Source organism: Erinaceus europaeus, chromosome 1 (assembly GCF_950295315.1).
Source record: "Erinaceus europaeus chromosome 1, mEriEur2.1, whole genome shotgun sequence".
NCBI classification, from domain to species: domain Eukaryota; kingdom Metazoa; phylum Chordata; class Mammalia; order Eulipotyphla; family Erinaceidae; genus Erinaceus; species Erinaceus europaeus.
The window spans coordinates 79,718,805-79,746,460 of record NC_080162.1 but is presented as its reverse complement, the minus strand read 5'-3'; the positions used below and the strand labels follow the sequence as shown (position 1 = coordinate 79,746,460).

The 27,656-nt window shown below is 45.6% G+C and overlaps 1 protein-coding gene across 1 annotated transcript in view; it reads left to right on the top strand.

Moving 5' to 3' along the window:
* Window positions 1-27,656, top strand: part of SLA2 (Src like adaptor 2) — a 40,802-nt gene that overhangs the window by 1,029 nt on the left and 12,117 nt on the right. The window contains exons 2-5 of the mRNA XM_007518434.3: window positions 8,697-8,829; window positions 15,142-15,241; window positions 15,615-15,701; window positions 18,775-18,878. Of these exons, the coding sequence (XP_007518496.1) occupies window positions 8,739-8,829; window positions 15,142-15,241; window positions 15,615-15,701; window positions 18,775-18,878 (382 nt within the window). The 5' untranslated portion in view covers window positions 8,697-8,738. The remainder of the gene's footprint in view (window positions 1-8,696; window positions 8,830-15,141; window positions 15,242-15,614; window positions 15,702-18,774; window positions 18,879-27,656) is intronic.

The following is a 27,656-nucleotide window of genomic DNA, read 5'->3' as shown; positions in this document are numbered from 1 at the left end:
CTTTAGCTTAATCTAAATGTATTCTCGACTGAAAAAGTATCTCCAGCACCACAAAAACACAGAAGATGTGGAGACCCAGCCTTGGCACTAACCAGCTAAGTGAGAGAGAGAATGAGGTTTCCTTCTCCAGCCCTGGTCACTGCATCTAAATGGAATTCAAAATGTCAGCCTCTCAAAGGAACAAATGTCATGATCCCAAAACAGTTGCAGGCAGTATAGTAATTTCGTCTACCTTCTACCTTTTCTTTCTGCCCACTATCCAAAAAGTACCTATCCCAAAATAAATTGCTCAAATATGTGTGGAGTTAATGATTAGTTTTTTTCTGAAAGTTTTGCCTTGGGGCTGGTAGGTGGCACATCTGATAAAGCATACGTGTTATCCTGCATGAGGGACCCTGGTTTCCATCAGAAGGGGGAAAGCTTCACAGGTAGTGGATCAGTGCTGCAGGTGTCTCTTTTTTCTCCCTATCCCTGTCTAAGAGAAAGGAGTGGTGGAGAGAGAGAAATGGTCACCAGGACCAGTAATACTGTCATACAGCCATTGAGCCCTGGTGATAATGCTGTTTGCAAATAATGAATAAAAAGTAAAAGTTGTGCCCTGTAGCTTAGGAAATGGCTTAGCCATGGAGCAAAGAACTTACAGGGGTGAAGTCCTGGATTTGATCCCTGGCACCACATATTCCAGAATGGTGCTCTTGTTCTGTCTTACTAATAAAAATTTTGACCAAAACCATCATTTCATCCTAAGAAGAACTCCTGGAGGTGGGGTTAGATAGCATAATGGTTATGCAAACAGACTGTCATGCCTGAGCCTCCAAAGTCCCAAGTTCAACCACTAGCACCACCTTAAGCCAGAGCTGATCAGTATTCTGGTACAAAAAAAAAAAAACCTCCTGGTCAGACAGCTACAGGGCTTACAACGTGAGTGTAGCCCTCCCACCTCCATTGGGTTCAGCCTCCCAGCTCCACCTACATATAACAGGAAGAAGCCTCTGGGGTGCGGGCACCTGGCAGTTGTGGTGACTTTGTCATGTTGAAAGGAAAGGAAGCTACCATCTACTGAGCACCCATTCTGTGCTAGGCTTCTCACCCTCTCCCAGCTGTGGAGTCCATGCCCTTGTCTCAGAATGTGTGCTTTGCCTGGGGGCTCCAGGTCCAAACCTGGACCTTTAAGCATTGAGCCAGTAGCATCTACCAAGGGGGAAAGGGTAGGTTGGGGAGCAGCAGGGCAATTTAATGCCTGACCTGAAGGGGCACTTCACTGTGAACTTATCAGTTGCACCATCTCACACTGCTCAGGCCTCAGGAACCCAGAGTCTGAGCAAGAAGTGACTGCCAAGAGCCATTTCTTCTTTTTTTTTCTTTCTTTTTTTAATTATTATTATTATTTTTTAACCAGAGCACCGCTCATCTCTGGCTTTTGGTGGTGCAGGGGATTGAACCTGGGAGTCTGTTTGCATAACCATTATGCTATCTACCCCTGCCCTACCAAGAGTCATTTCTTAGTAATGGGTCCATTGTGTTTTTACAGCACTCCTGTCCCATGAATTGTGAATTTCCCAGTGAGAGGCAGCAGCAAACAGGTACTATTACCTACGTGCTGAGGACACAGAACCATAAACCAGATGGCAGTCGCCTGGCACAGATACCAGGGTGTTCCATCCTCTACAGCATGAGCTCTGTTCCTTAGAACTGGCCTGTGAGCTCTTGGAAGTCACTCCCTGATAACGATAAGGAAACAAACACCCTTTCTCTTCACCCAGCCACCTCCAGGGTCTGGTGGTAGCGCACCAAGTTAAGTTTACATAGTTCGAAGCGCAGGAACTGACACAAGGGTCCTGCTCCCATCCCCTGGCTCCCCACCTGCAGGGGGGTCGCTTCACAAGCAGTGAAGCAGGTCTGCAGGTGTCTATCTTTCTCTCCCTCTCTCTGTCTTCCCCTCCTCTCTCCATTTCTCTCTGTCCTATCCAACAACAGCAGCAACAACAAAAATGGAAAAAATGGTGGGGCTAGGTGGTAGCGCTGCGGGTTAAGTGCACATGGTGCGATGCTCAAGGGCCGGCCTAATGATCCCAGTTTGAGCCCCCAGCTCCCCACCTACAGGGGGATAGCTTCACAGGCAGTGAAGCAGGTCTGCAGGTGTCTGTCTTTCTCTTCCCCCTCTCTATCTTCCCCTCCTCTCTTTATTTCTCTCTGTCCTATCAAACAATGACAGCAATAAAACAATAATAATAATAATAACAACAAACAGCAAACAACAAGGGCAACAAAAGGGAAAAAATAGCCTCCAGGATCAGTGGATTCATAATGCAGGCACCAAGCCCCAGCAATTATCCTGGAGGAAAAATAAAATAAAATAAAAATGGAAAAAATGGCCACCAGCAACAGTGAATTCCTAGTGCAGGCACAGAGCTCCAGCAATAATCCTGGAAGCAAAAAAAAAAAAAAAAATGAGTAAAACCATCTCTCACCAAAACACTTTAGCAAAATGTTTGGGGAAATCAGCACTACCCTGAACATCTGGGGATTTAAGTTGCATTAAGGATAAAAACACCTACTTTTTTTTTTTCCTCCAGGGTTATTGCTGGGGCTTGGTACCTGCACTATGAACCCACTGCTCCTGGAGGCTCTTTTTTCCCTTTGGTTGCCCTTGTTGTTTATCACTGTTTTTGCTTTTGCTATCGTCGTTGTTGGATAGGACAGAGAGAATTTGAGAGAGTGGGGGAGATAGAGAGATGGAAGGAAAGACAGAGTTAGGGAGAGAAAGATACCTGCAGACCTGCTTCACTGCTTGTGAAGCGACCCCTTGTGAAGCAGGTGGGGAACTGGGGGCTCGAACCGGGTTTCTTATGCTGGTCCTTGTGCTTCATGCCATGTGCACTTAACCCACTGCACTACCACCTGGCCCCCCCTACTTTTTTTATACTTAAGTCTGGTTTATGGTGATACAGGGATTAAGCCTGGGATCTAAGAGCCTCAGGCATGACAAGCTTTTGCATAACCTTTATGCTGTCTCCCTTATCCCTGTGTTACCTATTTCTTGTTTTTCTTTAATTTATAGATAAATCTACTTTTTTTAAATATTTGTTTATTTCCTTTTGTTGCCCTTGTTGTTTTATTGTTGTTGTAATTATTGATGTTGTCATCCTTGTTGGATAGGACAGAGAAATGGAGAGAGATGGGGAAGACAGAGAGGGAGAGAGAAAGACAGACACCTGCAGACCTGCTTCACTGCCTGCAAAGCGACTCCCCTGCAGGTGGGGAGCCGGGGGCTCGAACTGGGTTCCTTACGTTGTTGGTCCTTGTGCTTTGCGCCACGTGCGCTTAACCCGTTGTGCTGTCGCCCGGCTGCCGATAAATCTACTTTTATTAATGTCAAGGTACTAGGTTAATTTTCGAATTTATCAACTTTCACAGGTATATTCTTTTTAAAATTTTTTTATTATGTTTATTTTCCCTTTTGTTGCCCTTGTTTTTATTGTTGTTGTTATTGATGTCGTTGTTGGACAGGACAGAGAGAAATGGAAAGAGGAGGGGAAGACAGAGAGGGGGAGAGAAAGATAGACACCTGCAGACCTGCTTCACTGCCTGTGAAGCAACACCCCTGCAGGTGGGGAACCAGGGGCTCGAACTGGGATCCTTACACTGGTCCTTGCGCTTTGCGTCACGTGCGCTTAACCCACTGTGCTACCGCCAGACTCCCAGGTATATTCTTTTTTTCCCCCTGCCCCTCTGGGAATACGGACCAAAATTCTTTATGGGGTGAAGAAGGTGGCAGGTCTGGCCATACCCAGACCTGGACAGGTTAATCCATACCCCTAGCCTGTTTCTCTCTTTCCCTAGTGGGGTGGAGCGCTGGAGAGGTGAGGTTCTGGGACACAGTGGTGAGGTCATCTGCCCAGGGAGTTCAGGATGGAATCATAGTAGCATCTACAAATTGGTGGCTGAAATGCAGTAAGATATAAAGCAGGACAAAATGATTAATGAACAGGAACCATGAAGTAGGAATAAAGCAGATGGGAATAGGGATTTTAGGGTGGATAGAAGCTAAGAAGTCTATTTTAAGTATTTTCCTAAGGGCCCATGTCTGTGGTAATATTTGCTGGAACTTGATAGCTAACCTGCAGATGGACTAAAAATATTGTCTGGGAAGACGGTGTCAGAGTTGAGAATAGGACTAAAAAACTAGATCAGGGTAGAAGGTAGCTCCCAAACTTGAAATATATATATATATATATATGAGAGAGAGAGAGAGACTATTTATAATGTTGCTCTGACCTGGGGCATATATCTATTAGTATTTAGTGCAGGAGCCTATATAACTTTCGAGTCGCTATCAGTCTGTGTTCACAGTCCATAGTCACAGCTGGGAACATTCTAGGCTGCACTCATTTCAGGACCAGTCTTCCTTGAGTGGCAGAGTAGGATGACCCAGCCTCCCTTTGGAGAGTGGAGCAGTTCTTACTGTTGGTAGTTCCTAGTGAGGGTATGGTCTATGGTCCTGAAGAAGCCCACAAGAGGGGTTATGGTGATGGTCCTGGTAGAAGTAACCAGTGATAGTAGAGAGAGGGATCTACTAGAGGTCTAGGCTCCTTGAATCTAAGGGGGGAATCCAAGGATTCCCTGACTAGTCCCCCAGATGATGGGGTGGTCTGGCAGTGACCAAGAGGCCATCATTAAGTGAGCCAGTCTCTTGCTCTTTCCAGCTTTTGTCGTCCCAGTCCTTTCTTTCCTGACAAGCTTAGGCTTTCTCCCAGTTGTTAAAGGCATTAAGAGTCATTTGTTGTATCCAGACGAGTATTAGGGTTAAGGGGTCTGGCCTTGAGTTAGGGGAAAATACACCTAGGATTTCAGTGGGGTCCAAGATAACCTTGATTTTTACTGCATTTACTTGTCTGGTGATTCTCATAAAGGTCGTCATAGAGACAATAATTGTCCTCTAGTTGATAAATATTGTTTTGCAGTATCTCTCTTGTTTACCTGTATACCATGTTTCTTCTCCTCCTCTTCCTCTTCCTCCTTCTACTTTTTCTCCTCCTCCTCTTCCTTCTATCTTCTTTCTTCTTTCTACCACATCACTGCTCAGCTCAGGCTTAATGGTGGTACCAGGGATTAAACCTGGGACTTTGTGGTCTGGGAGGTGGAGCAGTGGTAAAGCTTTGGACTCTCAAGCATGAGGTCCTGAGTTCGATCCCCAGCAGCACATGTGCCAGACTGATGTCTGGTTCTTTCTCTCTCCTCCTATCTTTCTCATAAATAAATAAAATCTTTTTTTAAATTTTCTTTCTTTTTTATTTTATTTATTCCCTTTTGTTGCCCTTACTGGTTTTTTTTATTGTTGTAGCTATTATTGTTGTTGTTATTGATGTCATCCTTGTTGGATAGGACAGAGAGAAATGGAGAGAGGAGGGGAAGACAAAGGGGGAGAGAAAGATAGACACCTGCAGACCTGCTTCATCGCTTGTGAAGTGACTCCCCTGCAGGTGGGGAGCCGGGGGCTCGAACCGGGATCCTCATGCTGATCCTTGCACTTGGTGCCACGTGCGCTTAACCTGCTGCACTACCGCCTGACTCCCATGAATAAAATCTTAAAAAACAAAACAAAACAAAACAAAACAAAACAAAAACCTGGGACTTCTGTGACTCAGGCATGACAGTCTGTTTCCATAACCATTATTCTATCTACTCCCACTACAGTGTTTCTAGGGTGTGTGTGATAATAATGCTGATGCTATCAAAAGAAATTAAGAGATGTGTATTTGAAGAACTAGTTGATCATTTTTGTCCATTTAATGTTTTTGAGGGCCTTCTATGGGTCAGATGCCTCACAAAGTGCTAGGAAAGTCTGCAAACAGAAAGAGGCCCTTGTCTTCACTGAGCTATAGTATAATGACAAATTAAACAAATACTCTAGTGAGTAATAAGCTTCTGAAGGAACTCCACAGGGAACAGAGGTAAAGAAAAAGCCTCTGGCGCAAAACACAAGGACCAGCGAATCCTTACGCTTACCCCAGTTCGAGCCCCCGGCTCCCCACCTGCAGGGGAGTGGCTTCACAGGCGGTGAAGCAGGTCGGCAGGTGTCTATCTTTCTCTCCCCCTCTCTGTCTTCCCTTCCTCTCTCCATTTCTCTCTGTCCTATCCAACAATGATAACAATAATAACTACAACAATGAAACAAGGGCAACAAAAGGGAATGAATAAATAAATAAAATAAATATTTAAAAAAAGAAAAAAAAGAAAAAAGCCTCTGGAAGTCGGGCAGTAGTGCGGCGGGTTAAGCACACATGCGCAAAGCACAAGGACCTGTGTAAGGATCACGGTTCAAGCCCCTGACTCCCCACCTGCAGGGGAGTCACTTCACAGGCGGTGAAGCAGGTCTGCAGGAGTCTTTCTTCTCTCCCCCTCTTTGTCTTCCCCTCCTCTCTCCATTTCTCTCCTATCCAACAACGACATTAATAACAACAGCAATAATAACTACAACAACAATAAAAAACAACAAGGGCAACAAAAGGGAAAAATAAATATTTAAAAAATTAAAAGAAAAGAAAAGGCCTCTGGTAAGAAATATTTAGGTCAGGATAAGGATAAAGCAAGATGGGGACATAATAGTTATTCAAAAAGCCTTTCATTGTTGAATGTAAAACATTAATTCCCCAATAAAGAAATTTAAAAAAATAAAAAGCCTTTCATGTCTTGAGGCACCAAAGGTCCCAGGTTCAATCTCCAGCACTGCTACAAGCCAGATATGAGCAGTGCTCTGGTAAAAAAAAAAAAAAAAGAAGAAGAAGAAGAAGAAAGAAAGATTAAAATAGTCAACAATTTGTTTGGCTTTATATGTTAACTCTCTTTTTAACCACCAGGATCCAGATGCTAGCATGATGCCAACCAGACTTCCCTGGACAGACAACCCCACCAATGTGTCCTGGAGCTCTGCTTCCCCAGAGCCCTTCCCCACTAGGGAAAGAGAGAGACAGACTGGGAGTATGGATCGACCTGTCAAAGCCCATGTTCAGCAGGGAAGCAATTACAGAAGCCAGACCTTCCACCTTCTGCATCCCACAATGACCCTGGGTCCATACTCCCAGAGGGATAAAGAATAGGAAAGCTATCAGGGGAGGGGATGGGATACGGAGTTCTGCTGGTGGGAATTGTGTGGAGTTGCACCCCTCTTATCCTATGGTTTTGTCAGTGTTTCCTTTTCATAAATAAAATAAAAATAAATAAAAAAACAAGATTTAAAAAAAAAAGATTTAAAAAAAAAAGAAAAGGAAAATGCAAGTGGCCCCTGGTCAGGCTTGTCACATGCATTATATCTTAGACTGTATGTTAGGTATGTTATCCCCATTCTTCAGATGTGGAAATGAAGGCAGAGAAAGGGGAAGTGGCTCAACAGACAAGTCTCCAAAGGCTTGCAAGTCATCACTGTGTGATTACACAGTGGTCTTACTTTGTGACACCTGTGTGCACTCAGTGTCAGCTTTGTTATGACACTAGCTCTGGAGTTTCCCTCCCTCAAGCCACCTCTGACTCTGGCCATAGGTGCTATGATGTGTACTCACCGTCCTGTCATTGTCCCCTGCTACATAGTGACAGAGTATGAGGAAATGATTCCAAGCAGGCCATATAAGAAGGATCATCAGGGAGCTGGGCTGTAGCGCAGCGGGTTAAGTGCAGGTGGTGCAAAGTGCAAGGACCAGCATAAGGATCCCGGTTCAAGCCCCCAGCTCCCCACCTGCAGGGGAGTCGCTTCACAAGCGATGAAGCAGGTCTGCAGGTGTCTTATCTTTCTCTCCCCCTCTCTGTCTTCTCCCCTCTCTCCATCAAGGACCACATCAATAACAACAATAACAATAACTACAACAATAAAACAAGGGAAACAAAAAGGAATAAATAAATATTTTTAAAAGACTATTTTCCTGAGACACTAAATTTCCTAGATTCAATTCCCTACACCACCATAACCCAGTGCTGAGCAGTGCTCTTGTTGAAATAATAATAATAATATAATAATAATAAATATTTTTTAAAATAAGGGGCAGGGTGGTAGTGCACCTGGTTGAGTGACATGTTATAATAACAAGGACCCAGGTTCAAGCCCCCAGTCTCTATCTGACGGGGGAGAAACTTCATGATTGGTGAAGCAGTGCTGCTGCAAGTGTCTCACTCCCTTTCTTTCCCTGCACTGTTCTCAGTTTCTCTAGCCAATATAAAATGAATAAAAATAATGTATACATACATATTGGAGATTGCATAATGGTTATGCAAAATACTTTTATGCCTGAGGCTCTGAGGTCTCAGATTCGGTCCCCACCACCACCATCAGTCAGAGCTGTTTTTACTTAAAATAAGTAAATAAAAACTATATATATATATATATATATATATATTCATACACATACACATGATGGGATGCAAAGAAAACATGAAGTTGAGCAGAGTGCTGACCTGGTGTAGTGGCTCTGCACATGGGCTCTGAGGCAGTAGAGCTTCAGGTTCAAACCTTGTTCTCACCAGAAGCCAGAACTTCACCCCTCTGGTAAAGAAAGAGAGAGAGAAAGAAAGAGGTTGTAAAGAGTGGAGGGGAGGGGAGCACTCTACTATGTCAACAAGGACAGCAGGACTGAGCTGGGGAGGGAGGGAGGGAGGGTGTCAAGGTGTGTGGACCAGGCTGGGAGTTGTGACTTAATCTCTTTCAGATTGCCTTGGTGATGTGCTTCTGAGAGATCTGCTGAGGAGCAATGGGAAGTCAACCCAGCAGAGGGAAAAAGCTGCCAAGCCCAAGCCCTGCCTTCTTAATGCAAGGCCAGAGCCCTGTGTCGGTACAAGCAGGTAGGTTGTGGGCCAGGCAGGCAGGGGGCACGGTGGGGCTGCACAGGCCTTCCTGACCAGCTGCTCTCACACAGTAGGTGCCCACTGTCTACCAGGCCCTAACCAAGAGGTCACATTCACCCAGGCTTTCCACCTTCTCAACAAAGACCAAAGACCGACTGACCCATCTTTAGCTCTCCAGAGCTATACAATCCACCACACTAGCGACTAACCACGTGCAGTTATTCAGATTTAAACTAAGGCCCCAGGAAGTGACTAAGCAGGTAGAGCTTCTATCTCCCCAGGAGTGAGGTCTTGGGTTAGAGTCCCGGTGGCACCATGTGAGGTGAGCTTTCTAAATGGTGGCACAGTGCCTCTTCTCTCTCTCTCAGAATAAAAGAGTTTTTAAACTGAAATTAGTTTAAATGAAATGAAAAGATGCAATTCCTCAGTCATATTAGCGATTTGCAGCTGATTAGGTCCCACTGGATTATACAAGGATACGTTTCCATCATGGCAGAAAGTTCTACAGGACAATTATGCTACAAAGCATCTTGGCTTTTCTTGAGGAGTGCTGTAAAAAACTAGAAGCAAATTAGGGCTATGGTAATTGGGGGGGGGGGGGGTAGCACACACAATGTATATGCTAGACCTTTAACTATGATGACTAAACTGTCAGTTTGGGGCCAGGAGGTGATTCAGCAGTAGGAATGCCCTCTATGTGTGAAGTCACCAGCACCACATAAGAGCATGAAAGATAAGGACTGTTGGAATTTGTGGGAAACAGTGCAAAACGCACTGTCTATGCCTTAAAACAAGGACTGAGACACTGAGAGTCATGAGCAAAGCAAAAGTTTTACATATACATATATGGGTATAAGCCAGCAAGCACACCAAAGGCAATCTTCAGAGCCTTTTAATACATTACTGGACATGGGAACAACCTGTCGTTCAGGAAAAGGGGATGGGAGCGGATATTGGGGGGGGGGGTATATTATAGTGGGAAAGGAAGTGCAAGGAAGGGGATTTTGGCCAGTACAATCTGGCTATACTGGGAAAGAGAGATTGAGGAAGGGGCTTTTGGCTAGGAATTCTGAGTTTACAATGTGGCTGTAAGGGGAATGGGAGATTTAGGAAGGGGCTGGGAAGTCTAAGCTAATGTTGAAGAAAAACAAGGCATTGTAGTCACGTAGACATGTAAAAGTCAGGGGTCTGTAGTCAGACTGGATTGATAGACATCAACGAAAAGGCTACAATCAACTGGGCTATTTCTCAAAGAATTCCATGAATGGTGAAACAGTTTTGTGGTATTGCTCTCCCACTCTCCTCTCTCTCTGTTTCTCTCTCTCTCTCTCCTTCCCCTAAAAAATAAACAATAGAAAACTTGAGCAGGGGAAGCTAGTAGTAGGGCACATACACAAGACCCTGAGTTTGTCTCCTGGCACCATATAAAAATAATTAAAATGTTAGTGTTTCTTTCTTTCTTTTTCGACGAGTTGGCAATTAAAATATACTAGAAAAAAATTTTTTTAGAAATTCTAAGTTCCCAAAAAAGTATTTCGCTTATTTCCAAACAGACCACATATCTCTTAAATCACTATCTGATTTTTTTTCTTTTTTTAAATTTTTATTATCATTGGATAGAGACAGAGGAGCTGGGTGGTGGCGCACCTGGTTGAGTGCACATCTTACAATGGATAGAGACAGAGAAATTGAGAGGGAAAGGGGAGCTTGACAGACACCTGCAGTACTGCTTTGCCACTTGTGTAATTTTCCTGCTGTAGGTGGGGGCTGGAGGCTTGAACCCAGGTCCTTGAGCATAATAATACATGTATTCAACCAGGTATGCTACTCTCTGGCTGCTGATTTCTTCTTTTTTTTGCCACCAGGGTTATTGCTAAGACTCGGTGAATACACAACAAATTCACTGCACGTGGTAGCCATTAATTATTTGATAAGACAGAGATTTTTTTTTTTTTTTTTAACCAGAGCACCACTCAGTTCTGGCTTATAGTGGTGTGAGAGATTGAATTTGGGACTTGGGAACCTCAGGCAGGAGAGTCTGTTTACATTACCATTATGATAATCTACCCCTGCCCTGAATTTTTTTTTAATTGCCACCAGGGTTGTCGCTGGGGTTCAGTGAGGGCACTACAAATCCACCTCTCTTGGTGGTCATTTTTTCCTTTCCTTCCCACCCTTTCTATTTTTATTAGATAAGTCAAATAGAAATTGAGAGGGGTGACAACAACAATAACAACTACAACAATAAAAACAAGGGCAACCGAAAGGAATAAATAAATAAATATTAAAAATAAAAGAAAGAAATTGAGAAGGGTGGGGGAGATAGGGAGATAGAAAAACACCTGCAGACCGGCTTCCCCATTCATGAAGTATTCCCTCTGCAGGCAGAGAGCAGACGCTTCAACTCAGGTCCTTGCACATGGTGCTTGGTAATAGGTGTGCCACTGTCTGGCCTCCAACTTCAGCATTATTATTATTTTTTTTTTTTTTCTACCAGAGCACTGCTCAGCTCTGATCTATGGTAGTGGTGGTGGTGGGGATTGCACCTGGGACTTTAGAGCCTCAGTCATGAGCGTCTTTTTGCATCCCCATTATGCTATCTACCCCACCCTCAGTCTTTTTCTCTGAAGGTCTTCCTACTGATTTGATGAAGCACATTCACATAATGGAGGGTAGTAGACGTATTCAAAAGCCTACTGAGTTAAGTGTTACTCTCATCTAGAAAATATCTTCACAACAACATCCACCCTAGTATTTGAAGGAAATATCTGGGTACTGTGGGCTAGCCACATTGACACAGATAGTTAACCATCACAGATAACACTTGAACTCCAAACCAAATAATACTTTTAGTGGTGAGCACATGGACACACATAAACTGAACTAGGAGGCTTCAGAGCCAAATGTCTGGATATCTGTGTTGGTGTAGGGTGGTGGCTAGCCCTAGTCTAATCCCCCCCCCAACTGTGGCTGGGGTCCCTTCCCACTTGGCCCCCAATCTCCAAAATACTAGCTTTCCTCAGGCCCCACAGATAATATATGTCCTAGGCCCTTTAAGACCCTGGGGTGGGAGTGGAGGGAAAAGGACTGACTGCCTCCTTATAACTATTCACGCTGCATGGAGAGTCTGGGCCCCACAAGGCCCTGCAGAGAGAGACCTGGAAACCACCAGACTTATACCCATTTCCTCTGAAGCTAACCACAGGCTGCTCTGAGTCACTCCTGGGCTGTGTTAGTGGTGACCATCTCCCCTCCCAACCCCTATAAGTGTCCTGGGAGCCCTTTCTGCCTGTGAGGGCAGAAAGGGACTGCATCCTCCATCTGCCAGGGCCTGGAGGGACAGAATGGGCCTTTTTCTTTTAATTAATTAATTAATTAATTAATTCCCTTTTGTTGCCCTTGTTTTATTTTTGTAGTTACTGTTGTCGTCATTGGTGGAGAGAGGAGGGGAAGACAGAGGGGGAGAGAAAAACACCTGCAGACCTGCTTCACTGCTTATGAAGCAACTCCCCTGCAGGTGGGGAGCCGGGGGTTTGAACCGGGATTCTTACACCAGTCCTTGAGCTTTGTGCCACCTGCGCTTAAACTGCTGCGCTACTGCCCGACTCCTGGGCCTCCTTCTATCAGGAGTATGGATTTGGGGCAGCCCCATGAGTCATTTGCCCACCTGTCTTGCAACCATCCTAAATCAACCGAGGCTCTAGCACACACTAGACCATACAGCTCTTGATAAGAGAGACACAACCCCCTATCTTTAGTTAAACCCAGAGACAGGATTATATACCAAGAGTCAGTTACTGCTAGATGTTGGTGACTATGTTCTAAGGGACTCTGTCCAGGAGTGTGTGCTGGGGGCTGGTCAGGGAAGGCTTCCCAAAGGAAGGGACATTTCAGCCGGGGGAGGAAGGATGAATGTGAGTTGGGCAGATAGAGGGGACTGAGTAGGAGGGCCACACATGCAGTTCAGTGGTTCCTGGGGTCATAGGGCCAAGACTTTCAGAAGGAGAGGGGACCTTTCCAGACCACCCACTTCCACCCTCGACAGAGGACTCCTTCCATGAGATTTATTTGGGCAGCAAGTGTTTCCCCGCACTGTGGGATGGGTAGGCCCTATGCTGCAGTGGACACAGAGAAGTGATGCTGGAGTGCTAACAGCTCCAATCTGGGCTCACCATGGATTTTCCATACATGCCTGAAAGGACTGTGGGAATCCGTTCATTTCCAGAATTACAGTTTCATTCTTCACTCGTCTACCTAGAGCAGAGTCCCTGAGTCTGAAAGACTTCTAACTTTAGGTCTCCTCCACCCATGTTCTGGGTTGCTTCTCTTTCCCCACTTCCTGGGGCCCCCATTCCAGCTGGAGGGCATCAGTCCCTTCAGGAGCATCTATCAGACAGATGAAACTTTTAGTTGAATTTGACTGCTTTTCAGAGCTTGAAGCATTGATGTGTGACAAATCTCTCTCTTTTGCCTTTGTTAGAGACCCTTATTGGGGGTGGGGGAGAGGGTAGATAGCATAATGGTTATGCAAACAAACTATCATGCCTGAGGCTTCAAAGTCCCAGGTTCAATCCCCCACACCATCATAAGCCAGAGCTGACCAGTGCTCTGGTAAAACAAACAAACAAACAAAGAGACACTTATTGAAATAGGAGGAGGAGGAAGAGGGAGGGACACAAGAGTGCTGGTAGCTGTCAACAGCCAGTGAAGGCCAGATTTTTCAGGCTCAGAAAAAGAAGTTCAGGGGGTCGGGCGGTGGCGCGGTGGGTTAAGCGCATGTGGCACAAAGCGCAGGAACCGGCGTAAGGATCCCGGTTCGAGCCCCCGGCTCCCCACCTGCAGGGGAGTCGCTTCACAGGCGGTGAAGCAGGTCTGCAGGTGTCTATCTTTCTCTCCCCCTCTCTGTCTTCCCCTCCTCTCTCCATTTCTCTCTGTCCTATCCAACAACGAATTGCGTCAACAAAGGCAATAATAATAACCACAACGAAGCTACAACAAGGGCAACAAAAGGGGGGAAAAATGGCCTCCAGGAGCGGTGGATTCATGGTGCAGGCACCAAGCCCAGCAATAACCCTGGAGGAGGGAAAAAAAAAAAAAAGAAGTTCAGCCTCAGGGAGATCTTGTTAGACTGGGGCTCTGGTCCCCACGGTGGGTACAGGGATGGGCATCTGATGCTGAGGGAGCCACTGACTACCTGCTCCCCAAACTCAAAACCAGTCCTGACAGCTACCACGTCTTCATGACCAGTCCTGGTATAGCAGAGGGTTTGGTGTCTTCTGGCTCTGTGACAACCTCTCCAAACATCAGCCTCCCAGGGAGTCAGTACTTTCAGAGATTTGTGGCTGGTAACCAACCTAGTGCCTGAGCTGGAGGAGAGGAACACAGCAATACATCATCATAGGAGCTGTGCCCTCACTTTCAGCAGTGCCCCACGGAGTCTGTGCAGTGAGGCTGCCCAGAGATGACTACTTCCAGGGCTTCTGGTAAGATGATGCAGACAGCACCCAGCCAGCCCTGACATACAGCAGGTGCTCAGTGAGAGATGGCAGGTGGTAACCAGGGAATTTGAGACACACCTGCTAGGTGCCTGCTCTGAGCCACACCTGGCACAGAGGGTCCCAGTCTGCATCTCTTCTCAGGAAAGAGCTCAGACCCGATACTCTAGACAAAGGAGGAGCACTTCTCCTGCCATACATAGCCTCTCCAGGGCCTCAGCCCTCAAAGCTCATCTATCCAGTGTCTGTCTCATCCACACCTTCTAGAAGCTGAGTCAGAGATCCATGCTGATGCTTACTTAATGCTGTAGGTTTTAGGTTTTCTGAGTAGCAGAATCCCTTTAGCCAAAACTCTTCTGTATCTATTATAAAAGGGTAAAAGGGGATTGGAGCTGAGAAGATAGCATAGTAGTTGTGCAAAATACTTCCATGCCTGAGGTTCTGAAGTCCCAGGTTCAATCCCCAGCACCACTATAAAGCAGAGCTGAGAAGTGCTCTGTTCTATCTCACTAAATATATATAATCTTTTTTTTTTTAATGAGAGGGGATTGTAGTCATGTGCTGCTCACCTCTTATCAAACCAACCCTCTCCCTATGTGACCCTAAGAGTTGCCTGGGTACCCTGAGAGCTCCCCAGAGCCCCCACTGGGAGTGCTTTCACTTCCTGGCTTATCCTCCTAGGAGCTCAGCAGATGTTCGCTTGCAGGCTACCAGGGTGCCCATGGAGGGCAGATCATGGGAGCCCAGATCCCTCTAGACCTAGGTCTGGAGGGAGGTTTGCCACAAGTGTGACCATCTCTGTCCCTCTTTCCAGAGAAGAACAAGACCAAAGCAGTGGCCTTGGGCAATTTCCCAGTAGGAGAGCAAGGAGAGCTGTCACTGAAACTGGGAGAACCATTGGCCATCGTTTCTGAGTAAGTCCTTCCCAGGGGACTGGGTGTTCTGTCCCTTTCCTTGGATGCTGGAATGGGAGAAGGGGGCACTCCCTCCTCCTAGAGATAAGAACATGACCTTGGAGCCAAGCTCATATGTAGCTCTGATGGTAGAATTTCAGACACTTTGACCCACCTGCAAGGAGAAGCAGTGAGGAGAGAGGGCCTCACAGAAAACCCTGATTTGTACCTTCTGCTACAGATGCTCATACAGTCTGGTGCAAGGAATTTTGGGAAACTTAGAGAAGATGGACAGCCTCAGGATTCAGCCCTGAGGGTCCTTGTGAATCTCCAAGAATAATCCCCTGGGCGTTAGCTCTTCATAAGGGGTTCCTCCTTTCTGTTCTCTCTCCAGAGATGGAGACTGGTGGACAGTGCTATCTGAAATATCCGGCAGAGAGTACCACATCCCCAGTGGCCATGTGGCCAAAATCTCCCATGGGTGAGTTCCATACCATGTCAGGCTTTGGGCAGCTTCTGCTTTCTCTCCCCTGTGCTGAGCAAAGTTGGTGTCAGAGGAGAACTGGGCCTAGACCCTGTCCTGAAGAAGGACAGACAACTAGCTCAGATCAACCTAGGAAATTTTTGGACCCAGAGAAGGTGGGGGGGTGGGAAACTTTGGGAGGTGGCCAAGAATGAGATAGTAGAGAGTGCTGGAAAGGATTTGCAGGAGTCCGGGCAACCTATAGGAATGTCTTGAGAAAGAAAAATAAGAGGAGCAGTGCCCTATGTCTTGATAAGAGGTGCCCTTTCAGGAGGGCTTGATTGTGGGGATCAGGGTCTCTTACAAAGTATAAGCAGAATTCTATGTCATGAAAGAGAGAGGATACAAATTGCCTTTTGATGAGACTGAGCTGAATCTCAAGAAGTCAGGAAGATGTCATTGTGTGTGCAGTGACAGCCCCTCCTCAGAGACTGGATAGCTTGCCTTTTCTGAGTAACATGGGGGTGGGGGGTTGGGCGGTAGCACAGGGGTTTAAGTGCATATGGCACAAAGCACAAGGACCAGGACTCGAGTAAGGATTCTGGTTTGAGCCCCCAGCTCCCCACTTGCAGGGAAGTTGCTTCACAGGCAGTTAAGCAGGTCCGTAAGTGCCTTTCTCTCCCCCTCTCTGTCTTCCCTTCCTCTCTCCATTTCTCTCTGTCCATAAAAAACGATAAAACAACAAAGGGCAACAAAAGGAGGGGGGGTAAATAGCCTCCAGGAGCAGTGGATTCATGGTGCAGGCACCGAGCCCCAGCAATAACCCTGGAGGAGAAAGAAAGGAAGGAAGGAAGGAAGGAAGGAAGAGAGGGAGGGAGGGAGGGAGGAAAGAAGGAAGGAAGGAAGGAAGGAAGGGAAGGAAGGAAAGGAGAAAGAAAGAAAGGAAGAAAGAAAGAAAGAAAGAAAGAAAGATGGGATCCTGAACCACGTGGGTGCCTCTTGGAATCAGATCACACACAGGTTGTCCACCAGCCATGAGGAGCCCAGCTTGGCTGTTTCCTGCCAGCCTGAGCTTGCTGGGCCGAGGTTTTGCCTCCACACTGTGGTTATCAAGGTCTTGTTTTGTTATTGTTGTTTTTAAGAGACCGAGAGGCAGAGAAAGAAACCACAGCACCGAAGTTTCCTTCATTGTGCTGGGGGCCCAGTTTGAACCTGGATCATATACATGACAAACAACACATTATCAGAGTGAACTCTTTTGGCTGTAGAGACAGTATAATGATTACACAGAAAAAACAAAACACTTTAATGTCTGAGGCACCAAAGGTCCCAGGTTCAATCCCCAGCACCAGAGCTAAACAGTATAGCGCAGCGGGTTAAGCGCAGGTGGCGCAAAGCACAAGGACCAGCGTAAGGATCCCGGTTCAAGCCCCGGCTCCCCACCTGCAGGGGAGTCGCTTCACAGGCGGTGAAGCAGGTCTGCAGGTGTCTATCTTTCTCTCCCCCTCTCTGTCTTCCCCGCCTCGCTCCATTTCTCTCTGTCCTAACAACAAAGACATCAATAACAGCAACAATAAAAAAAAAAAAAAAAAGGCAGGTATAGTGACGCACCTGGCTGAGCACACATGTCACAGTGCTCAAGGACCTGGTTTGAGCCCTGGTCCCCAACTGCAGGGGGAAAGCTTTGCAAGTGGTGAAGCAGGGTTGCAGGTGTCTCTCTGTCTCTCTTCCTCTCTATTTCCCCCTTCCCTCTCAATTTCTGTCTCTATTCAACAAATAAAGATAATGATAATAAAAAATTTTTAAATGTGTGGGAGGGGGCAGGAGGTGGTGCACATGGTTGAGCGTTACCAAGTGCAAGGCTCCTCCCAGGTTCAAACCTCCATTTCCCACCTGCAGGGAGGGACTGGTGAAGCAGTGAAGCTTGTCTGTAGGTGTCTATCCTTCTCTTTCCTTCTCTATACAATTTCTCTCTGTCCTATCAAATTTTCAATTTGGAGTCAGGCTTTCAATTTCGCTCTATCCTATCAAAAAAAATAAAAAAGAAAAAGAGAGAAAAGAAAAAAAGGAAAAAAAAAAAGAAAAAAAGGAAAAAACGGGCACCAGGAGCACTGGATTCATAATGCTGGCATTGAGCCATAGTGATAACCCTGGTGGCAATAAAAATTAATTAATTAATTAATTAAAAATAAAAGCAAATTTTCTAGCCCTTCATATCAAATGTAAGCCAAGGAAACACTGGCTACTTTGAAGAATCCTCTTGCCATTTCTTTTCTTTTTTTCTTTTTTCAAATATTACTTATATATTTATTTTAATGAGAGAGAGAGAGAGACGTCAGAGTATTGGTTTATAGTGATGCTGGGGATTGAACTTTGGACTTTGGAACCTCAGGCATGAATCTTTTACATAACCATTATGCTATCTTCCTAGCCTGCCATTTCATCATTTACACTCTCAACTTTCCTAAATTATAGGGTGTCTTGGAGAACTGGGTGAGAAATAGGAGAAACATTGGGATCACACAACCTGCCCATATTCCCCTGGCCACTTGGGAATGAGATTTCCAAGGAGAAAAGAATGGGGCTGCCTCCATGGGGTTGTCTTCTGGGAACCCGGGAACCAGCACCAGAACCCTGAAGGTTGGGAGGCACTGAGAGCAACTCTTCATGTTGCAGATGGAACTGGGAAACTCAGAGAGGGAGGGCCTTGACAGAGTCACAAGAGCAAGTTCAGGACTTCCACTAGAGTTGTTTTTTTTTAAATATGTTTATTTATTTATTTTCCTTTTTGTTGCCCTTTTTTATTGTTGTTGTTGATGTCATCCTTGTTGGATACGACAGGGAGAAATGGAGAGAGGAGGGGAAGATGGGGGGGGGGAGAAAGATAGACACCTGCAGACCTGCTTCACAGCCTGTGAAGCGACTCCCCTGCAGGTGGGGAGCCAGGGGCTGGAACCGGGATTCTTAGTCCGGTTCTTGCACTTTGTACCACGTGCGCTTAACCTGCTGCGCTACAGCCCGCCTCCCTCCACTAGAGTCTTGACCTACCCACTATGCAGCTGACCCGTCCCTCCGTCTCCTCCTTCCCAAGATGGCTGTATGAGGGTCTGAGCCGGGAGAAAGCTGAGGAACTGCTGTTGCTGCCTGGAAACCTGGGAGGAGCCTTCCTCATCAGAGAGAGCCAGACCAGGAAAGGTGGGTCAGCTAGCCCTTAGTACATGCTATAACCCCACTTCTGGGTCATTCACTCAGGCACCCTAGCTTTCCTGAGCCCCAGCTCTGTGTCAGTTTGCATGGGGCCCTGTGGGGCCCAGACCTGGGAAAATGGAAATGGTCTCTGTGGGCAGAGCACAGGCAGCTCCACAGAAAAATGGGCTGGGAGTAGAAACTGCTAGGATTCCCCTCCTGGGAGCCCAGACTGTTAAAGGATGCTGGGCATGGACTTATGGGCTATATGTCACAGGACAGAAAGTTAGGAGAAGCAGCAGCCAGAGCCCCAGGTCGTGAATGCCAGGCTTAAAAGTGTAGGTTTCCTCTCTAATGCAGGAGGAGTTGTTAATCATCAGAAAGATGAGTCCAGCCATGAAGGAGACAGTCAGGAATGAGGACTGACCTCCTGCGATTGCCCCACCTAAACTGACTGCCATTGGTTGTGAGGCTCTTCTATCTCACTCTCCCTCCTGAGATCCCCTCCACTGGACTTTGCTTTCCTCCTCTTCCTCTGAGGGCTCCCTGGGTTGACCGCTTCAGTGCCACTTTCCAGGCAGCACCCACCGTCACATGCAGCCCTAGGCTGACTGGGGTAGGAGTGCTGCAGCTGCAAACAGGAAACCACAGCGGAGGAGCTGACTAGGGCAGAGGTATGCAGACCAGGCCCCAGTGAGCTGAGAAGCCACAGGAAGTGCTAGAGCCCAGGTGCCCCACCCCCACCCCTTCTCTGGCCTGGTTCAGCCTGGGGAACAAAGTGACCAGCCTTTGTTGCCACACTGTCCTTTCCTAGAAAGGCACATAAAAATGAAAGATAAAGGGAAAGAAGCAGATAAGGGCCTGTACCAATCTTTAAGAATCCATAAGGACCTATATATAATCATTGGAATTAAGATTAGACTTCAATGACCTTAATTTCTCCAACATGAGCACCAAGAGGAGAGAGACCTAAATGCAGCACTCAGTATTGTAAAAAAAAAAAAAAAAAAAAAAAAAAAAAAAAAAAAAGGGAGTCGGGCGGTGGCGCAGTGGGTTAAGCACAGGTGGCGCAAAGCGCAGGGACCGGCGTAAGGATCCGGGTTCCAGCCCCCGGCTCCCCACCTGCAGGGGAGTCGCTTCACAGGCGGTGAAGCAGGTCTGCAGGTGTCTTCCTCTCCCCTTCTCTGTCTTCCCCTCCTCTCTCCATTTCTCTCTGTCCTATCCAACAACAACAACATCAATAACAACAACAATAATAACTACAACAACAATAAAAAATATATAAAAAAGACAACAAGGGCAACAAAAGGGTAAAGAAAGAAAGAAAGAAAGAAAGAAAGAAAGAAAGAAAGAAAGAAAGAAAGAAGAAGAAGAAGAAGAAGAAGAAGGGAATTGCCATTTCCATAGGAAGGGCAAAACTTTCTCTGTTCTTCTTTTCTTTTAATAGTTTTATTTTTTATTTTGTTAATTTTTTATATTTATTTATTTATTTTCCCTTTTGTTGCCCTTGTTGTTTTTCATTGTTGTTGTAGTTACTATTGTTGTTGTTATTGATGTCGTCGTTGTTGGATAGGACAGAGAGAAATGGAGAGAGGAGGGGAAGACAGAGAGGGGGAGAGAAAGACAGACACCTGCAGACCTGCTTCACTGCCTGTGAAGTAACTCCCCTGCAGGTGGGGAGCCGGGGGCTCGAACTGGGATCCTTATGGTGGTTCTTGCACTTTGCGCTATGTGCGCTTAACCCGCTGCGCTACCACCTGACTCCCAGCTTTCTCTGTTCTAATGTTTGACCTCCCAGTCAGGAGCTGCCTTTGGGGCAGTGTTTATCAAGCTGCAGGGTAGGGTCCATTTGCTCACTAGGAAGTCAGTTTGAGTCATTGGCGGTAGACTGGGTGGGTCTCAACCATGAATGGGCATCTGTATTATCTGGAGAATTTGTCAAGAGTCAGTGAGGCTCCATGCCCAGCATTTCTAATGTGTCAGATCTGGGGAGGGCCTGAATATTTGCCTTTCAAACCAGTGATTTTCAGTGAGTGGTGCTGCTGAGCTGCTCTGCTGGCCTGGAGACTTTATTATTATTTTTTTCTTTTCTTTGTACTTTTTTTTTTTAATGAGATAGGATAGATAGAAATTCAGAGGGGAGACAAAAGGGGGAGATAGAGAAGGAGAGATAAAGAAAGACCTGCAGACATGCTTCACCACACAAAAAGCTTCTCCCCTTCAGGTGGGGAGTGGGGTCTCGAACCTCTCGAACACAGGTTCTTGAATATGGTTATGTGTGCGATCAACAAGTTGTGCAACTGCCTTGGCCACCTGAGGGCCTATACTTAACAAAGTGCTAATCCAGATGTAGCCTGCGGCACATGCCATACACTACTGCGGCCTGTGCTTCACCCCCAGAGTTTCTGATTCCACTGGTTAGGAGTGTGATCTGGACCATAGAAACTTACTATTATTTTTTAATTAATTAATTAATTTTCCCTTTTGTTGCTCTTGTGGTTTTTCATTGAAGTAGTTATTATTGTTGTTGTTATTGATGTCGTCGTTAGATAGGACAGAGAGAAATGGAGAGATGAGGGGAAGACAGAGAGGGAGAGAGAAAGACACCTGCAGACCTGCTTCACCGCCTGTGAAGTGACTCCCCTGCAGGCGGGGAGCCAGGATCCTTATGTCAGCCCTTGCAGTTTGCGCCACATGTGCTTAACCCGCTTGCCTACGGCCCAACTCCCAGAAATTTATTTATTTATTTATTTAAATTTATTTTCCCTTTTGTTGCCCTTGTTTTTATTGTTGTTGTAGTTATTGTTGTTGTCGTTGTTAGATATGACAGAGAGAAATGGAGCGAGGAGGGGAAGACAGAGGGGGGAGAGAAAGATAGACACCTGCAGACCTGCTTCATCACCTGTGAAGTGACTCCCCTGCAGGTGGGGAACCTGGGGCTGGAACCTGGATCCTTATGGTGGTCCCTGCGCTTCATGCCACATGCACTTACCCACTGCGCTACTGCCTGACTCCCCAGAAACTTATTTTTTTAAAGTTTTATTTATTGATTAATAGAGACAGAAATTGAGAAGAATGGGGAAGGTGGGAGGGAAAGGAAAGAGGAAGAAGAGAGAGACCTGCAGTACTATTTCACTGATCCATAGGCTTCACCTCCTGCAAGTAGGACTGGGGACTTGAACCTAGGTCTTTGCACATGGTAATGTGTGCACTCAACTAGGTGTGCCAACACTTGACTGACGCCTTTTTTTTTTTCTTTTTACTTATTTGTTTGTTTATTTATTTTCCCTTTTGTTGCCCTTGTTGTTTTTTATTGTTGTTGTAGTTATTGTTGTTGATGTCGTCATTGTTGGATAAAACAGAGAGACATGGAGAGAGGAGGGGAAGACAGAGAGCGGGAGAGATAGACACCTGCAGACCTGCTTCACTGCCTGTGAAGCAACTCCACTGCAGGTGGGGAACCAGGGGCTCATACCACCCTTATTTATTATTATTATTTTAATATTTTATTTATTTATTTATTTATTAATGAGAAAGATCGGAGGAGAGAGAGAAAGAACCAGACGTCACTCTGGCACGTGTGCTGTGGAGATCAAACTCAGGACCTCATGCTTGAGAGCCCAATGCTTTATCCACTGAGCCACCTCCTGGACCACCTTATTTTTTTTGTAATGTTTTATTTATGTAGTCTAATAAGCAAAAAATATACAGAGGGAGACCAGAAGACCGTTTAGCTCTGGCTTATGCCTGTGTCAAATATTGAGCCTGAGACCTCAGAGCCTCAGGCATGCCCAGCCCAGCCCTAGAAACTCTCAAAGCCACCACCACCGCCACCAACCCCCCAATGGTTCTGGTGTGCAGTCAAGGTCTAGACTCACTGAGCAGATCTGAGCCAGCACATGTTTACAGTGAAATGGAGCGGAAAATATCAGTGGTTGGGGTAAACACTGCTTCATCAAACTTTTGTTTCGAATAGTTATTTGTGTGTTCTGGGTCACAGTGTAAAAATGTATAGTGTGGTTTCTGGTAAAAAGGGGGGGGCAGGTGGGGATGCAACTGGTTGGGCGCACATGTTACAATGTGCAAGGACCCAGGTTCAAACCCCCAGGGCTGCAAGTGTTTCTCTGTGTCTCTCCCTCTCTGTCACCCCCTTCCCTCTCAATTTCTGTCTCTATCCAATAAATAAATAAAGATAATGAAAAGGAATTTTTAAAAAAGATGCCGTAACTCTAGGGGCTCAAGCAATGTCATCAAACAGTGATGAGTGTACAGGGACTGGCAAATTCTTGGAACCCCTTCATACCTACCTAGCTGCTATGCTAGGAGGGGCTCTCTGGATGGTTCTGTTGTGTTCCTTTAGGTTTGAAAACACAGTTCTAGTCTTGGGAACCCAGAATGAAGTAATGAGACAGTGTCCTTTAGACTTTTAAAAAATTGTATTTATTTATTTGATAGAAAAAAGAGAAATTGTATTTCAGGAGGTGGTGCAGTGGATAAAGCATCAGATTCTCGAGCATGGGTTCCTGAGTTCAATCCCCGGCAGCACATGTACCAGGGTGATGCCTGGTTTTTTCTCTCTCTTCCTATGTTTCTCATTAGTAAATAAATAAAATCTTTGTGGTCCGGGAGGTGGTGCAGTGGATAAAGCACTGGAATCTCAACCATGAGATCCCAAGTTCGATCCCCAGCAGAACATGTACTATAGTGATGGCTGGTTCTTTCTCTCCTATCTTTCTCATGAATAAATAAATAAATTAATTCTTTAATAAATAAATAAAATCTTTTTTTAAAAAAGAAAGAAAAAAGAGAAATTGAGAAGGGAAAGGGAGTAGGGAGAGAGAAAGAGAGACACCTGCAGCACTGCTTCACAGCTAGTGAAGCTTTTCCCCACCTCCCTGCAAGTGGGGACTGGGGTTTGAACTAAGGTCCTTGCGCTCAACCAGGTATGCCACCACTTGACCCTGTCATTCTTAAATTTATTTATTTATTTATTTATTTATTCCCTTTTGTTGTTGCCCTTATTGTTTTTTTTGTTGTAGTTATTGTTGTTGTTGTTGATGTCGTCATTGTTGTATAGGACAGAAAGAAATGGAGAGAGGAGGGGAAGACAGAGAGGGGGAGAGAAAGATAGACATCTGCAGACCTGCTTCACTGCTTGTGAAGCGATTCCCCTGCCGGTGGGGAGTCAGGGGCTCCAACCAGGATCCTTATGTTGGTCCTTGCATTTTGTGCCACCTGTGTTTAACCCACTGCGCTACCGCCCAACTCCCTTGACCCTGTCTTTTACATTTACCTTGTGCATCTTGCCACACATAATAATAACTAAGTATTGGCCAAGAAATGCTATCAGGATTTTTTTTCTTTTTCTTTATAATGAATTTAAAAAATGTATTATCTTTATTTATTTATTGGATATAGACAGAAATCGAGCAGAAGGAAGAGACAGAAAAACACCTGCAACCCTGCTTTACCACTTGCAAAGCTTTCCCCCTGCAAGTAGGGACCGGATACTTGAACTTGGGTCCTTGTGCATTACAAGTACGCTCAACCAGGTGCACCATCACCTGGCCCCAGCTTTTTCTTAAAGACTTTATTTCTTTGTTCTCATGAGAGATAGCCATATACACAAAGAGAGACCAGAGCACTGCCCAGCTCTGGCATGTCATGGTGCTGGGAATTAAACCCAGGACCTTTGAGCCTCAAGAATGTAAGTCTGGTGTTCTACCTCTGTGTAATCTCCTCAGTCCTTGGGATCAGCTTTTCTCTTTAGCCTAAGTGTCCAGATGCACATGTGGGAATGGAATCCTCTAGCAGCTTTGGGAACTTTCCTCCTCAAGAAAAGTGCCAAGAAGAAATAGCTGGGGGGGGGGTGTGTGGAGGGGGAGAAAGGTGGTGTGTGTGTGTGTGGGGGGTGCATATGGTTAAGTATGTGTGTTACTGTGCACAAGAACCTGGGTTCAAGCCCCCAGTTCCCAACTGCAGAGGAGGAAGCTTCAGAAGTGGTGAAGTAGGTCAGCAGGTATCTCTGTGACTCTCCCTCCCTCCTTCCCTCTCCTTCTCAGTTTCTCTCTGTTCTATCAAATAAAATAAATAAAGTTAAAAAAAAAAGTGGGACTGGGTGGTGGCACACCTGGTTGAGCAACATGTTACAGTGTGAAAGGACCCGGGTTCAAGCCCCTGGCCCCTACCTGCAGGGGGAAAGTTTTGCAAGTGGTGAAGCAGAGCTGCAGGTGTCTCTCTGTCTATCTCCTCCTTCCCTCTCGATTTCTGGCTGTTTCTATCCAATAAATAAAGATAATTTAAAAAATTTAAAAAAAAAGAAAAAAGAAATAAGCAGGGTAAGGGGCTAGGGAGATAGCATAATGATTATATGAAAGGACTTTCATGCCTGAGGTACCAAAAGTCCCAGCTTCAATCCCCAGTATAAGACAGAGCTGAATAGTCCTTTGATAAAAACAGAGAAATAAATAAATAAATAGACATAAGAGAATAAAAGAACAGGAAGTATGCCTCTGAGCAAAGGTTCTGCAGCAGATTCCATGTTGTGAGAAGTCAGCACCTTTCTGAGTGAAGATTTGGGAATTATCTGAACTGTGACAGAGAGGGCTCCAAGTTGGGGAGCAACATGATCTGATGTTGACTGCTGCCAACAGAGGCTTTGACAGGGTAGGTTGGAAGTGGAAAGCCAAATGGGAAGTTGTTGTAGGCTGAGAACAAGGTGAGAAGTGGTCAGATTCTGGCTGCTCTGCATGTAACAGAGGGGTTTCTGTTGGGGTGGATGTCAGGTGCATTCTCACTTCAGGATGATTTCAAGATTAGAGCCTGCCAATAGATGCAACATGCTGCTGTTTCCTGAAGATGGTGGGAGAGTTAAGTCAGAACCAGTCCACTTGGATAATACACTGCTTTGCCATATATGTGACCCAGGTTCAAACTCAGCCCTCATAGCATTGAAGGAAGCTTTGGTGCTGTGGTTTCTTCTACTCAGATACTCAGAGTTCTGAGTATCTGCATTTTTTTAAATTTCCTTTTTGTTGCCCTTGTTTTTGTTGTAGCTATTGTTGTTGATGTTGTTGTTGTTGGATAGGACAGAGAGAAATAGAGAGAGGCGGGGAAGACGGGAGAGAAAGACAGACACCTGCAGACCTGCTTCACCGCCTGTGAAGCGACTCCCCTGCAGGTGGGGAGCCGGGGGCTCAAATTGGGATCCTAACACCTGTCCTTGTGCTTTGTGCCACGTGTGCTTAACCCACTGCGCTACCGCCCAACTCCCGAGTATCTGAATTTCTATCTTAAAAATAAAGAAGGGGGGTTGGTAAGGCAGTAGCACAGCAGGTTAAGCACACTTGGCATGAAATGCAAGGACCAGCATAAGGATCCTGGTTCAAGCCCCCAGCTCCCTACCTGTAGTGAGGTCACTTCACAGGCGATGGAGCAAGTCTGCAAGTCTTCTCTCCTCTCTATCTCCCCTCCTTCCTCGATTTCTCTCTGTCCTGTCCAACAACAACAATAGCAATGACAACAGTAATAACAATGACAACAAGAATAACAACAAGGGTAACAAAATGAAAAAATGGCCTCCAGGAGCAGTGAATTCATAGTGCAGGCACTAAGTCCCAGCAATAACCTTGGAGGCAAAAAATAAAATAAAATAAAATAAAATAAAATAAAATAAAGGAGGGTGGAATTAAAAAAATAAATAAATAAAGGAGGGTCAGTGGTGGCTCAGCCTGTTGAACACACACATTACCATGCTCAAGGACCTGGGTTTAAGCCCCTGCTTCCCACCTGCAGGGGAAAAGCAGGTATGAAGGTGTCTCTCTTTCTAACTTTCTGTCACCCCCTTCACTCTCAATTTATCTTTTTCTCTATAGAAAAAAAGGGGGCAGACTGTGGCACACTTGGTAGAGCAGATATATTGTAATGCACAAGATCCAGGTTTAAGTCCCTGGTCCCTACTTCTGGGGGGGGAAAGCTTCACAAGTGGGAAAGCAGTGTTGCAGGTGTCTCTCTTTCTCCAGCTCGATCTCCCTCTTCCCTTTTAATTGTTGTCTCTATACAATTAAAAAAAATAATGGCTTCCAGAGGCAGGGTTAGATAGTATAACAGTTTTGCAAAGAGACTCTCATGCCTGAGGCTCAAAAGTCCCAGGTTCAATCCCTCTTCTCACCATAAGCCAGAGTTGAACAATGCTCTGGTAGGAAAAAAAAAAAAAAAGGCTTCCAGGGTCAGTGGATTTGTCTTTCATGCAATGAGATCCAACAATAAACCTGATGACAATTAAAAAAAAAAAAAGGGGGTCGGGCAGTAGCGCAGCGGGTTAAGTACACATGGCACGAAGCGCAAGGACTGGCATAAGGATCCTGGTTCGAGCCTCCTCACCTGCAGGGGGGTCACAAGTGGTGAAGCAGGTCTGCAGGTGTCTATCTTTCTCTCCCCCCCTTTTTTTAAATTTATTTCATATTGGGGAATTAATGTTTTACATTCAACAGTAAATACAATAGTTTGTACATGCATAACATTCCCCAGTTTCCCATATAACAATACAACCCCCACTATGTCATTTATCATCCTTCATGGATCTGTATTCTCCCCACCCACCTACCCCAGAGTCTTTGACTTTGGTGCAATACGCCAATTCCATTTCAGGTTCCACTTGTGTTTTCTTTTCTGATCTTGTTTTTCAACTTCTGCCTGAGAGTGAGATCATCCCATATTCATCCTTCTGTTTCTGACTTATTTCACTCAACATGATTTTTTCAAGGTCCATCCAAGATCGGCTGAAAA